The sequence below is a fragment of the Taeniopygia guttata genome, chromosome 4 (genome assembly GCF_048771995.1).
Source record: "Taeniopygia guttata chromosome 4, bTaeGut7.mat, whole genome shotgun sequence".
In the NCBI taxonomy this organism is placed as follows: Eukaryota; Metazoa; Chordata; class Aves; order Passeriformes; family Estrildidae; genus Taeniopygia; species Taeniopygia guttata.
Genome location: NC_133028.1, coordinates 903,566 through 918,674, shown reverse-complemented (window position 1 = coordinate 918,674; position 15,109 = coordinate 903,566). Strand labels below are relative to the sequence as shown.

The following is a 15,109-nucleotide window of genomic DNA, read 5'->3' as shown; positions in this document are numbered from 1 at the left end:
CTGTTTCATGGCGGTCTCTTCAATCCCGATTCCCAAAAAACAGCCCCAAATCCCACCAGTTTCATGGCAGTCTCAATTCCCATCAAACGGCCCCAAATCCCACCTGTTTCATGGCGGTCTCCCCGATCTTGTCCGAGTGCTTGCGGATGCTCTCCAGGAAGTCCTTGAGGTCGGACATGGAGAGCTCCTTGATCTCCTCGCGCAGCCGCGGGATGTTGTCCACCATCACCTTGCAGAAGCGGTAGTGGCTCACCTGGGGCAGGAAGGTGTGCTCCAGGTGCTCCAGGGTCTTCAGGGCCGGGTAGTGCCTGGGGGAGCAGGGAAATGGTGTAAGTGCAGGGGAACCCGCTGGGCAGAAATGCTGATGAACTCCAGCTCTGAAGGCTGAATGGTTTCTTCATTATAACTTTGTTATAATACATTAATACACTACTTAAAGGAGATACTAAAACTACAAACTTACTTTTTCTAACTCCCATATCTAACTCACTCACAACTCGTGACCCTCTCTGAGACTCCAGCCACATTGGATTTGCCATCAGGCTCAAACAATCCTCACCAGAATCCAGCCAAGCATCACCCCAGGGAAACAATTCTCCAAGCACATTCCACATGGGAAAGACAAGGAGCAGAAATAGAAATTGTTTTCTCTGTCTTCTCTATGTGCTCCTCTGTGAGGAATCCTGAGAGAGAGAAGGATGTGCCTGCCACAGGAAAGGTCAGGAGCAGCCTGGTGGAAGTCTGGTCTTGTGCCAGGGAATATTTCTCTGCTTGTCATTGAGAATTTTAGGCTTTCTGTGCTAACTGACCCCCTAGAAAACACTACACTTAACCTGAGGCCACTAAAAAAGCTTCCAAAATTAAATAGTAAAACTAAAATTCTAAGTGTGTAGTTTAAATATAAGTATGTAATATCACATAGAATTTAAAGTTTTAGAATACAGTAAAATATATAAAGTGAGATAAAAGTTTTAAAGCAAAAGCTCATTCTCCTTCACCTTCTTCTTTGTAAGTGTAAGTAGTATTGTACAATTAAATAAAAAGTCCCCATTACAAAGCACAAGTAGTTAATTATTGAGTTAAAAGTAAAAATAATTGAAGTATCATTTCTTAATTAAACAGTTTATCCTTCAAACACCTTGCAGAGGGAGAGATACAACTCCATTTTTCAATTTGTCGAATGAAGCACGACAAAACTCACCGTTTGCGAGACTGCGATACAAACAGAAACTACCCAGGATTCCTGCCAAAATCCCAGATTTTTCATCCCTCAGCATCCCAGCAGATGCAGGGTGGGGAAACTCCTGGAGTTACAGCCCAGCATTCCCGAGGCACCAAGTGCTGAGGAATTATTCCTACAGCAGAAGAAGATTTCTCCCCAACTTCCACCTTCCCAATGTTTCCAGATCTTTGCACTCCCCACACATTCCCTGGGATCTCTCAGATTGGATTAAGACTTGGATTGTGGCATTCATGGAATGAAATTCAGTTGGTAACACGCCTTGGTTCCATGCACAATATTGAGCTTCCATAAAAAACCAAGGAACATCCCCCTTAATTCCCAAAATCCAAACCTGCTGCCATCCCCATTCTCAGCCGTACCACAGGAGACTGAGCAGGACTGTGAGGAAAAGCAGCCAAAAAACAGGAAATTTAACCTGGAAAAGCTGGTTTTGAACTGCTGGGATTCTCCTTAAATTGCCCAGCACCAAACAATTCCTTGGAGTTTTCCCCTCAGACCCCAGCTCAGCCCAGATTTACCTCTTGGATTTCATCTGCTCCCGCAGCTTGCTGTACATCTCCAGCACTGGGAAGAGAAGGAAAACACAGCTCTGAGACAGGAGCACACAGCTGGGAATCCAAACAGCTCCAAAAAGGAAGCAAAACATTGGGAATTCCACCAAAGGGCTCCAAAAACGAGGAGGTTCCTCACCGGGGAGACACAGCGTGAGTTTATCCACCGTGGCTGAGATGTTCCTCTGCTGCAGCCGGCACTGCCTCAGCTCCTCCATGGCCAGGATCAGCTGGAAAAGCAGGAAAAGCTCCCTCAGGATCAGCAAACACCCCTGGGGTCCACCCCAAAAACCCCGCTCTGATATCCTGAGCTCGGGATCGGGGCAGCTCCAGCAAGGGGAACTTCCCGGAATTCCCTGGATTTCACACAGGGAGCAGCAAAACCAAAGGCATCGAAGCAGCCTCGGAGCACATCCTGTGGATTCCAAAATGGTATTTCCCCTTCCCGTTTTAGGCATTTCTTCCAAGGTTTTGGGTTCTCAAAGGCAGGATGTGGCCGCTCGCTCACAGGGGATTCTCACATCCCAAAGTTAACAGGGATTCCATGAGGCTCAGGAGAAAACCCTGGGGGTGTGGGAAAGGGGAAACAAGGACACAAGGCCAGGCTGGACAGGGAATTCTCTCATCCCAAAGCTACAGGGATTTCTCAGGGTTCAGGTTCCAGAGAAAATCCTGGGATGTGGAAACGGGAAAAACAAAGATACAAGGAGGGAATTCTCACATCCCAAAGTTAATGGAGATTTCTCAGGGCTGAGCCTCCAGGAGAAAATCCTGGGGATGTGGAAAAGGGAAAAGCAAGGATACAAGGCCAGGTTGGACAGGGAATTCTCACATCCCAAAGATAACAGGGATTATTCAGTGTTCAGACTGCAAGAGAAATCCTGGAGATGTGGAAAAGGGAAAACCAAGGAGAGAATTATCACATCCCAAAAATAACAGATTTCTCAGTGTTCAGGTTCCAGGAGAAAATCCTAGGGATGTGGAAAAGGGCAAAGCAAGGATACAAGGCCAGGCTGGACAGGGAATTCTCTCATCCCAAAGCTAACAGGGAATATTCAGTGTTCAGACTCCAAGAGAAAAATCTGGGATGGAGACAAGGGAAAAACAAGGACACAAGGCCAGGTTGGACAGGGAATTCTCACATCCCAAAGTTAACGGGGATTATTCAGTGTTCAGACTCCAAGAGAAATCCTGGGGATATGGAAAAGGGAAAACCAAGGAGGAAATTCTCACATCCCAAAAATATCAGAGATTTTTCAGTGTTCAGGTTCCAGGAGAAAATCCTAGGGATGCGGAAAAGGGAAAACCATGGACGCAAGGCCAGGCTGGACAGGGAATTTTCCTCATCCCAAGCTGAAACTGATTTCTCAGTGCTCAGGTTCCAGGAGAAAATGTGGGGATGTGGAAAAGGGAACACCAAGAATAAAAAGCCAGGTTGGACAGGGAATTCTCACATCCCAAAGTTAACAGAGATTTTTCAGTGCTCAGGTTCCAAGAGAAAATCCTGGGATGTGGAAGAAGGAAAACAAGGACACAAGGCCAGGTTGGAAGGGGAATTATCACCTCCCAAAGTTAAAAGGGATTTCTCAAGGCTCAGACTCCAAAAGAAAACCCCGACAATGTGGAAAAGGGAACACCAAGGACACAAGGCCAGGCTGGACAGGGAATTCTCCCTCCCACACCAGTCCAGGCTGTAATTCCAGGACTGGATCCATCACTTACTTCTTTCCCTTCGTTCTGCAGCTTCCGGTTGGTGTCTGTCACTTGGTTCTGTGGGAATATTGGGAAAAGCACAAAGCACATCCCATAAATCAGGACAATGTTCTTCCCACCAAAACAAACTGTCCATAAACACCATCCCTCCCCACGGCTCCCGTTCCATGGAAAAGCTGTTTATGGCTGAGTTAACAGCCACTGCCACTGGGGGACAAATCCAGGGATTTTCCTCTTTGCCACTGGAGAAAAGGGAAAAGCAATAGGAATTAATTCAGAGGAATGGAAGCCTCAAAATGCTGGAGTTCTCATGGTTCCAGTTTGGAAAACTCCAGTTTTTACCTGAGTGAGGGAGTAATTAATTCCCTTCCACATCAACAAATCAATTCCATTTAGGTTTTAACTCCTTCATATCCCAGCAGGAAATGATTCTTTACCAGGAGCTTTCCCTAGAAATAATTATTTATATTTATTTGTAGAAATCCTTATAAAACTTCCTTAGGGATCTTCATCTCCCTCTGGATGGATCCTTGCTCCTGTCTGGTGTAAGATATTTTTATATACCTGGGACAAAAAACTCTGAATTTTTTCTGGATTATCCCACCAAGCTGGGGCTCGGAGCTGGAAATTTTCCCACTTGGCAAAGCTGAGGATTCCCTGGAGTGGGAAGAGCCCAGCCCTTCCCAGCCCACAGGAGAACAAAGGGGATTTGGGGGCTCAGCAGGATGGAAAATCAGGAGTTCTCCCATTATTCAGCCAACAAGTGGGAAGACGACTTTGGGAATTCTCCTGAGTTCAGGCTGGGACAGGTGGAAAAACCAACACAAACTTCCAAGCCAGCATTCCCAGCTCCAGATCTCCAGGGAATCCAGAGTTCTGAGATTTCACATCACTACCAGATTGATATGCCATAAAACCCCTTTTTCCCCCAAAAATCTTCTTTTGCAGCTCCTAAAGCTGGAAATGTTCATTTCCAGGCTCATTCCTGTAAAAGGTTTGGTTTTTTTTTTAATCCAGGCTCCTCTCCCCACAGTGGGAGCTGCTGCTGCATTCCTGCCCCATTGCAGGAACAAATTCCTGCCTGTTTTCCAGCTTGCTGCTCCTTCTGGAAGCAGAACCTTCCCCAGAGCTTGGAAACCACCATGAGCTGGGAGATAGAGCCCTCAAAGGATTTCCAGGAGTGGGAGAGCTCACAAAACCACCCGAGAGCTTTCCTCCTTTGGAATAATCATGGAAATGAGGAATTGTTAACAAATTTCACCCCAGGGAAGGAACAGCACATGGGGCTCTCCCAATCTCCAGCATGATGGGGATGGAGGAGCAGGAGGAGCTCCAAGGGGGATTGGGAAAGTAAAAAAACCATCCTGGAGCAGAAATCCAGCAGGGAGCAGCTGAGGGAGCTGGGAAGGGGCTGGAGAGTTCCTGAGGGAGCTGGGAAGGGGCTGGAGAGTTCCCGAGGGAGCTGGGAAGGGGCTGGAGAGTTCCTGAGGGAGCTGGGAAGGGGCTGGAGAGTTCCTGAGGGAGCTGGGAAGGGAATGGAGAGTTCCTGAGGGAGCTGGGAAGGGCTGGAGAGTTCCTGAGGGAGCTGGGAAGGGGCTGGAGAGTTCCTGAGGGAGCTGAGGGGGCTCAGCCTGGAGCAGAGGAGGCTCAGGGGGACCTTGTGGCTCTGCACAGCTCCTGCCAGGAGGGGACAGCCGGGGGGATTTGGGATCTGTTCCCAGGGAACAGGGAGAGGAGGAGAGGGAACGGCCTCAGGGGAGCCTCAGGGTGGATATTGGGAATATTCCTACATGGGAAGGGCTGCCCAGCATTGGAAGGGACTGCCCAAAAAGGCAGTGGAGTCTCCATCCCTGGAAAGGTTCAAAACCCTGTGGATGTGGCACTTGGGAATGGGCTTTGTGGGAACATGGTGGTAGCTGGACTTAAGGATCTTGAGCAACTTTTTCAACCTTACCAATTCCATGATCCCACAGTCTCCGTCCTTTTTCAGCTCACCAGGTCAGACAGAAGGGGAGCTTTGGATTCATCCACATCAAATTGATTCAGGAGCCATTTTTTTTCCCTACTGGAAAAGCTCCTGGGCCACCACCACGATTTCCCCCCTGGCCCAGCCTCCACCAGGAAGGTTTGTGGCAGCAGAACCACCCAACCTCAGAGCTCCCTTTCATTCCCACACCAGCCATGGCGCTTCCCAAACTTCCCAGGATGGAAGAAAGGAGTTCTCCATGATTTCCCCTCCAGCATCTGCATCCCATCTCTCTGCCTGCTGCAGTAGCTCCGGCTCTGCTGGCTCCCTGCCCTCCCCAAAACCTGCTCATTTCCTTTATGATGTACAGAGCTTCTATGAGCAGGAGCCCAGCATCTCTTCCAAAGATTATTTGATTTGCTCAGATCCTGAAAATCCCACCAGGAAAAAGGAATCCGTGTCGGGTAATTTAAAACCACTCCTCAAGTGACGCCGAGGCTGGAGGGGTTTGCTGTTAAAATTACCCAGCTCCAGGGAAAAGCACGGAGGGAGCAGATCCCTGCACGCTCCGGGGTTTTTGGGGGGCAGGGGGTCGTGTTTGGGATTGTTCCCGGAGTCTCCAGGCCTGGATGAAAACAGGGATGGTTGTTTACACAGACCCCTGCAGCTAAGCTGGGCTTTGCAAAGCTGGGCTTTGCTAAGCCAGGCCAGACACCCGGAGGGGACAGACAGGTGGCACGGGAGGGACGAGCACTGGGAGCACTCCAGGGATTTGTGGGACTGTGGCAATCCAGAGCTTCCCTCTGGCTGCCCTGGCTGCCCTGGGACCCTGGCAGGGGTCAGGAACCCCCCTGGACAGAGCCCCCAGAGACACTGGCTGTGATCTCTGTCCATGGAAAAGAGTTTTCAATCTTACAGGATGAATTACCAGCTCTGAGTGTTTGATAGAAGTAATAATTAAGTGTGGCACGGGTGCAAAAGTAAAATTTTAGGATTCTAGACTAGGGGTTAAAAGGGGACAAGATGAAGGAAATTGCGCGTGCCTTGTCCTTTTTCTCCTTCTTCATGCCCTCCATGTTTCACTGTAGTCCCCCTGAGCCTCCTTTGCTCCAGGCTGAGCCCCCTCAGCTCCCTCAGGAACTCTCCAGCCCCTTCCCAGCTCCCTCAGGAACTCTCCAGCCCCTTCCCAGCTCCCTCAGGAACTCTCCAGCCCCTTCCCAGCTCCCTCAGGAACTCTCCAGCCCCTTCCCAGCTCCCTCAGGAACTCTCCAGCCCCTTCCCATCTCCCTCAGGAACTCTCCAGCCCCTTCCCAGCTCCGTTCCCTGCCCTGGCCAGGCTCCAGCCCCTCAGGGCTCTCCAGAGCAGCCCCAGCACAGGGGACAAGGACAATGCCCTGGCCCTGCTGCCACCCAGATCTGGCACAGCCCAGTGGCCTCTTGCCCAGCTGGGCACCTCAGGCTCGTGTCCAGGCAGCTGATGCTGCAGGAGATGAAATTCCCCCGGGGAATTTTATCCCCACGGGCGCTCAGCACAGAGACGAGAGGAAAGGCAGCGCTGAGGCTCTGCCCAGCTTTGGTTCACTTGGGGCCGCTCCGAGAGCCCCGGTGGCACCAGGTGACACAGCCGGAGCAGCAAAAAGGACATTTTTCAGAAAGGCAGCCCTGAGAGCAGCGAGAGGCAGGAGCAGGGCGAGGAGGGCGGGAGCAGCGCCGGCTCCTGAGGGCTTCAAAGGCCCGGATCAAATGGAGGATGAATGGCTGGAACCGGAGCCGCTCTCAGCGCTCGATCCACAGCCGATTCCCCGGGGAAAGCCTCACAAAGAGGGCTCGGCCTCTCCGAAAGGACTTTCTGGGGATGTTTGTGCCATGTGCTGTTTTATGGATCGCATAGGCCTGGAAATCAAGGGAGATCCTGAGGGGACAGGGATGGACTTCACAGTGAGCCACCAACAAAGGGGCTGGTGGCAGGATGGGAACCAGCTCCGAGCAAACAAACAATGTGCAATTCTTGGCTGGAAACAATGGCTTGATTTTTTTTTTTTTTTTAAGGGGGAAAAAAGGAGTTATTTCACAGTAATTCCAATGGATTCATCCTGCAATGAATTGATGGATGAATTCTCCTCAGGACATCCCTCAGGAAGGTGTTCCTGAGAGGAAACCCCTTTTTGGGATGGGGATTTGGATGTGTCAAGTAAGGACCCTGCTGAGAAATGCCACAGGTAGCTTTAAATCAATAAATAAATGTGTTAAAAGCAGCAGTCAGCACTCTGACTCTGAGTTCTTCCCTTTTCTCCACAAAATTTGGGTTTTTTCTGACAGATTCTGTGATTTACAACTTCGGCTTTTCCAGTCTCCTACGCTCCTGAACACCAAGAAGGTTCCTCCTCAATTCCCAGGAATGTCCTTCCCAGCAGGACAGGCTCCACTCAGCCAGAGAACCTCCCTGAGCTGCTTCCTGGGGACAACCCACACCTTTTTGGGAGCCCCATTCCCCAGGTGACTCTTCTGGGAGGGAGTTTTGGATTTCCAAGCCAGGTCCCACCTTGTCCCTGCAGGAGGGGACAGCCCTGACGCCTCTCCTGGATTTGTGGAGGAAAACCAGGAAGGTTTTGACACTCATGTGCTCCCCAAATCTGGAATATTTGTATTTTAAGGCACAGGAACCAAGCTTGAGCCTCAAGCCCAGCTGACCCCAAACACCTCCAGCCTCCTGGTCCCTTTTCCTGAAGCATCTCCAGTTTCCTTCCCACCTCTCTTCCAAATTCTCATCCTACAAATGGCTTTTTCCACACATGACTGAACACTTTTCCAAGAACTGGGTAAATCCCACCTTTCCCTCAGCTTTCTGCACAGTTTTAAAGGCCACAAGACTTAATTTAGCTCAAGAAACTGGGATGAGATCCATGAGGAAAAGCACTTTTCCTAATGAAAACAGGCTTGGCTTTAAGTTCCTTGCTGCTTTTAATGCACCGCAGTGGTCCATTTTGGCCAAATAATTGCTAAATTTTTGATGGCCAACCCATTGCTCTGGGAAGAATTAAAATAAATAGTTATATATTTTTTTTTTTAATAGAAATGTCCTGGATAAAAGGAGATAAGATTGATGTGGTTCTGAAAATCCCAGCGTGCTCGAGGCGGGGCCACCTAAAAAGAGCTGCATGGGGCAGGATTTTCACAGAACCACCAGGTTGGAAGAGACCTTCAGGACCACCAAGTCCAGCCCAGCCCCAGCACCTCACCTCAGCCCTGGCACCCAGTGCCACATCCAGGCTTTGTTAAACACACCAGGGATGGGGACTCCCCCACCAGAGTGAATTGCAGAACTTTATCACCCTCAGGTTTAGGTTTCATATTTTTCAGGTTCTGTGCTGCTTTAGTGTGCAGTTCTGGGTTTCATTTTAGGGACTGATGAGCTCTCATCAGAAAGCAGGGAGACAAAACAATTCCTGCTCCAGCTGGGCACCAAGGACAAATGATCCAAATCTCAGCCCAGGAGCACAAACACCGTGGGCTGGAGAGAGAAAAACAAGCAGGATGGGACTGCCTGGGCTGAAGCTGGAATGGGACAATGAACTCCAAGGTGCCAATGGAGCAGAACTGATCCCAGGGAGAGCCCCCGGGAGCGCTCGTGCATTTTGGGGCCATTTTGGGTCATTTGGGTGCAGCCCTGGCTGGGCTCTGGTGCTGCCCAAGGTGGATCCATGGAGGAGATCCTTTGAATAAATCCCGAATTTATTCTTTAATCCCATCCAGCCTCTGTTCCAGCTCAGCCTTCCCAAGGCACCAACCCTTCCTGCAGAACACTTTTCCCTGATATCCAGCCTGTGTTTTCTCTCACCTTGAGTTTCTGGGCCTCGCCCCGGACCTTGAGCAGCTCGGTGATGGAGTCCACGAAGCCTTGGTAGTGAAAGTTGCACATCTTCTCGATCTCCCGGTCGTGGTTGCGGATCCGCGCCTCCAACTTCTCCATGAAGCGCCCGTGCTCCTCACCGTCGTACACGGACCTGTGGGGAGAGACAGGTCAGAACCCCAGCTCTGCACCCCCTGCCCTGCTGCCAGGAACATCCAAAATCTGACCCCAAAAATGTCCTCTGGACAGGCCAGCTCAGCATTCCCACCTCTGCTGCCAGGATCCAGCAGGAACATCCAAACCTGACCCCACAAACACCCTCTGGACAGGCCAGCTCAGCACCCCCAGCTCAGCATTCCCACCTCTGCTGCCAGGATCCACCAGAAACATCCAAACCTGACCCCAAAACTGTCCTCTGGACACCCAGCTCAGCACCCCCACCTCTGCTGCCAGGATCCACCAGGAACATCCAAACCTGACCCCAAAAGGAACAAAAAGGAATGTTCCTCACCCAGGATCATCCACAACTGACCCCAAAAACGCCCTTTGGACATGTCAGTTCAGCATTCCCAGCTCAGCACCCCCAGCTCTGCTGCCAGGATCCACCAGGAACATCCAAAACCTCACCCCAAAAGGAACAAAAAGGAATGTTCCTCACCAGGAACATTCTGACCCCAAAAACACCCTCTGGATACCCAGCTCAGCAGCTCCAGCTCTGCTGCCAGGATCCAGCAGGAACTTCCAGACCTGACCCCAAAAGGAACAGAAAAAGAATGCTCCTCACACAGAAACAGCCAAACTCTGACCCCAAAAACGTCCTCTGGGCACACCAGCTCAGCATTCCCACCTCTGCTGCCAGGATCCAGCAGGAAGGTCCGAAACGGACCCCAAAAGGAACGAAAAGGAACGTACCTCACCCAGGAACATCCACAACTGACCCCAAAAACGCCCTCTGGACAAGCCAGCTCAGCATCCCCAGTTCTGCTACCAGGATCATCTAAAACCTAACCCCAAAAATCCCCTCCTGGGACAAAGGAACAGCTCGTAAACCAGACATCAAACTGGGTTTTAAAATGTTTCTATTCCGAGTCTTCTCCCCCTTTTTCCACCATTCTGGTGTTCCCTGAGAAACCAGAACAGCCCAAACCAGGCCTGAAATGTTTCTATTCCAACTTTTTCTTTTTTTTTTTCCCTTTTCCACCATTTTGGTCTTCCCTGAGAGACAAACCAGGCCCAGAATGTTTCCATTCCAACCTTTTTTTCCCTTTTCCCACCATTTTGTGTTCCCTCAGAGAGCAGAACATGCCAGGAGCACCTGAAACAAAGGTTTGCTTTTGAGCTGAGCCATCTCTGATCCCCCTGCCCAGAAATCCCGCCTGGAGAATCCTCTGGATGTTCCCTGGGCTCCAAGGGCAGGAGGGACAGTGGCCACCAGGATCTCCAGAGCTGCCCAAATCCCCTCCCTCCACACCCCAAATTTTGCCAGCCCAGTTTTAACCCCTACTGATAAAAGACAACAGAGCTGGAGACGGGAGGGGCCACCTCAGCCCAAGAAATCCAGATCCAATACACGGGACACCTTTTCTAGTGTTAAATCATGGAATTCCAGGATTGTTTGGATTGAAAGGATCTTCATTCCCACCCTATTCATGGGCAGGGACACCTCCCACTGTCCCAGGTGGATCCAACCCCAGTGTCCAACCTGGCCTTGGGCACTGCCAGGGATCCAGGGGCAGCCACAGCAAATCTGGGAATTCCAGCCCAGCCAGGAATTCCTTGCCAAGATCCCAGCCCAAGCTCCCCTTTCCCAGTGGGAGCCATTCCCTGGCTCCTGTCCCTCTGTCCCTTGTCCCCAGTCCCTCTCCAGCTCTCCTGGAGCCCCTCCAGGGACTCTGAGCATTCCCTGGAATTTTCCCTTCTCTGGGGGAACATTCCCAGCTCTCCCAGCCTGGCTCCAGAGCAGAGGGGCTCCAGAATCCTGGAATGGTTTGGGTGGGAAGGGATCTTAAATCCCATAAATTCCCATTCCATCATGGCAGGGACACCTCCCACTGTCCCAGGTGGATCCAACCCCAATGTCCAACCTGGCCTTGGGCACTGCCAGGGATCCAGGGGCAGCCACAGCAAATCTGGGAATTCCATCCAGCCCCTCCCCACCCTCCCAGCCAGGAATTCCTTGCCAAAATCCCATCTCTCCCTGCCCTCCCTTCAGCTTAAAACCAAAACACCAGGACGGAAGTGAAATCCAGATTTCTATCCCTCCAATGTTTCCCTGGACCCAGAGCGACCAAGTCCCACTCTGGGAATTCCAGGGCTGTTTTCCTGTTTTTTTACATGAAAAACAGAGATTTTTTAATGGATTGTGGCAATCCCACCCTTGGCCCTGCCTTTGAGAAGTTTTGGGTATCAGGTAAAGCTGAATTCTCTCCAAATCCAAGAGTTAAGCTTGGAGTGAGGTTCATGGATTTGAGCTTGGGTCAGATATTAATTAGGGATACAGAGGATTCCAGGCAGCCTTTGGAGAGAAAAAATGGGAATGACCAGAGAGAAAAGATGGGAATGACAGAGCTGACCAAGCTGTGAGATTAAAATATTTAAAAATCATTAATGACAGCAGCAAGGAGCTCCAGAAAGAACCAGAAGCCCAGGACACAGGAAATCCTTTTTCCTGCAGTGGGATCTGCTCTTCCCTTTGGAGAATCCCATCCCTGCAACCCAAGAAACAGGAAAAAAAAATCCCAAGACAGAGCTAAAAGCTGGAGAAAATTTGATTCCTATCTAATTCAATTACTATTTAATTCTAATATTATTTAATCTTTAATTACTAATACTATAATACTAAAACTATAATACTACTACTAATACTATTTAATATTTAAATACTATTTTTAATATTTAAATACTATATTTAATGACTATTTAATACTACTATTTAATTACTTTTTAATACTATTATTTAATTACTATTTAATTACTGTTTAATTTGTATTTAATTACTATTTAATTACTATTCTTTCAGGCCACTTCAGTTCTGCAGCTTCTGTAAAAGATTCTCAAAGTGGCAAAATGAAAACGCCAGAATTGTAAAAGCTCTTTAAATTCAGAGTAAAAGAGCCCAGACACCCAGAGCAGGTGAGGGGAGGGTGTTGCCTTCTCCTGCTTGGTCCAAAGGTGGAAAAAAGAGAGGAAAACCTCCTGAGATTCCTGGAGTGATGCTGCCGGATTTTCCTTAAAGTTTCCCGGAGTTTTGGGTGCTGGGATCTGAAATTTGGAGCCCGAGTGCCACCTAGTGCTGCAGGGGCTCAGTGACTCCAGAGGGGGCTCGGCTCAAAAATCAGAATTCCAATAAAAAAAATAAAGGTGGGTAAGTTGTGTTTGCATTCAGGGATAACCCAAAACAATAAAAACCCCACAGCAGTAACGACGTGCTCGTGTGCAAAGGCAAATTTGGGATTTACATCTGAAAATGGGGGGAAAAAACACCTCAAAATAATTTCAAACGTCCAGGGAAAATTCCCTTTGGAGGTGGCAAAGCTGAGAAATAAATGTCTGATGACTAAAAACCTTTGATTATTGATAATTCTATTATTTTATTCCTTTTTAGCCAAACTTTAGTGTGGAAAAAATAAATTTTGGTGTCAGACAGGAAGGAAACATCAGCATATGATGGGAAGCTCTTCCTCCTGAGCCTCCTGCTCCTCCAGGATCATTTTTCCATGAAAATCCAGCCTTGGCCCTTCACACCTGAGCTCTTCTGCCCCTCCAGGATCATTTTCCAGGAATATCCAGCCCTGATCCTTCCCCTTCTGAGCTCTCCTGATCCTCCAGGATCATTTTTCCAGGAAAATCCAGCCCTGATCTTTCCCTTTGTGAGCTCTCCTGCTCCTCCAGGATAATTTTCCCCAAAAAATCCAGCCCTTCTGAGCTCTCCTGCCCCTCCAGGATCTTTTTCCCAAAGAAAATCCAGCCCTCCTGAGCTCTCCTGCTCCTCCAGGATCATTTTTCCAGGAAAATCCAGCCCTGGCTCTTCGCTTGTGAGCTCTCCTGCTCCTCCAGGATCATTTTCCAGGAAAATCCAGCCCTGATCCTTCCCCTTGTGAGCTCTCCTGATCCTCCAGGATCATTTTTCCAGGAAAATCCAGCCTTGGCCCTTCACACCTGAGCTCTGCTGCTCCTCCAGGATCATTTTCCAGGAAAACCCAGCCCTGGCCCTTCCCTTCTGAGCTCTCCTGCTCCTCCAGGATCATTTTTTCCAGGAAAATCCAGCCCTGATCCTTCCCCTTTTGTGCTCTCTTGATCCTCCAGGATCCCTTTTCCATAAAAATCCAACCCTGATCTTTCCCTTTGTGAGCTCTCCTGCTCGTCCAGGATAATTTTCCCAAAAAAAATCCAGCCCTCCTGAGCTCTCCTGGTCCTCCAGGATCATTTCCCAGGAAAATCCAGCCCTGATCCTTCCCCTTGTGAGCTCTCCTGCCCCTCCAGGATCATTTTTCCAGGAAAATCCAACCCTGGCTCTTCACTCCTGAGCTCTCCTGCCCCTCCAGGATCATTTCCCAGGAAAATCCAGCCCTGACCATTCCCCTTCTGAGCTCTCCCGCCCCTCCAGGATCATTTTCCCAAAAGCAGGAGGGAAGAGGATCCAGGCCAGCCCCAGATCCAGGCCAGCCCCAGATCCAGGCCAGCCCCAGATCCAGGCACTCCAAAGCTGCAGGATGGACACTCCAGAATTTTGGGATGCTCCTGCCCCCGGGACATCCTCCCACAGGAGAGCTCAGCAACCCCGTGCTGGCTCTGAACTCGACATAACCAACATGAAATACTCACTTGGATGTGCAAAGAGCAAACCTCACCCCAAAACACCCCAAAACACCCCAAATTCTGCCCTCACCCTCTCCCACAGTGGTAGAAAATCCTCCTGGAGAGCCCAAATCCCGGCCCCAGGAGCAGGGTCACCCCCCTGGCACTGCCACAGCCGCCCCCTGTGCACCTCTGGCAAATAAATCATCCTTTAACCTGCTGGTTTGGGTTTTTTTTTACATATTTGCAATTTTTGTGTGATGAACACCCCGAGTTTGACAGATTTCCTCTTTTTTCTGACCCTCAACCCCACAGAAAAGCTTCCCCACACTTGGCTAATTAATCCAGCATAACACAAGACAAATTTAGAACAGCATGGTCATTGCAGAAAGAAATAAAATACATTAAAATAAAATCAAAAAGCAGAGCCCTTCTTATTCTGGCTTAAATTATTAAGAAAACAGTATGAAATAGATTTGCAGAAAACTTTTAAAGCTTGACAGAAGGCTTGCATTTCTATGCAAATTTTGAGGTAAGAAATGTTGACTTAGAAATGCTACAGACTAAGATAGATATTATTAAGAGAGAAATTAAATTATAAGTTTTAAATGATAACTTTATAAAGATTAAATATTTAAGAGAAATAGAATAATAAAATATATATTGTAGTCAGATTTATGAGGATATGAAGATATTCATATATATTTATATATCTATATATAGATATTCATATATATTTATGAAGATATATAGTCAGATTTATGAGGATATAAATTATTATTTTTTAAGTATTTATGGTACAGTGTAATAAAAGTTGATACGGTAAAAAATGCTTAAATGTAATTAAGAAATAATCAGCTTCTCTTTGTAATAATGTAAATTAGAACATCTGTATTGTCTCACCCTTCATTTGAGACCGAAACTAAAATAAAAGTGCTTAAAACACCTCTCACCACCCATCTCTAAGTCCAAAACAGTTTAATCCAAGA

General features: G+C 48.7%; 1 protein-coding gene across 5 annotated transcripts in view; it reads right to left on the bottom strand.

Moving 5' to 3' along the window:
* EXOC6B (exocyst complex component 6B) overlaps positions 1-15,109 on the bottom strand; it is a 280,446-nt gene that overhangs the window by 233,566 nt on the left and 31,771 nt on the right. For all 5 annotated transcript variants that reach the window (XM_072927819.1, XM_072927818.1, XM_072927820.1 and 2 more), the window contains exons 2-6: positions 9,312-9,477; positions 3,517-3,564; positions 1,934-2,024; positions 1,762-1,807; positions 104-308 (exon numbers count right to left, since the gene is read on the bottom strand). In XM_072927819.1, coding sequence (XP_072783920.1) covers positions 104-308; positions 1,762-1,807; positions 1,934-2,024; positions 3,517-3,564; positions 9,312-9,477 — 556 coding nt within the window. The remainder of the gene's footprint in view (positions 1-103; positions 309-1,761; positions 1,808-1,933; positions 2,025-3,516; positions 3,565-9,311; positions 9,478-15,109) is intronic.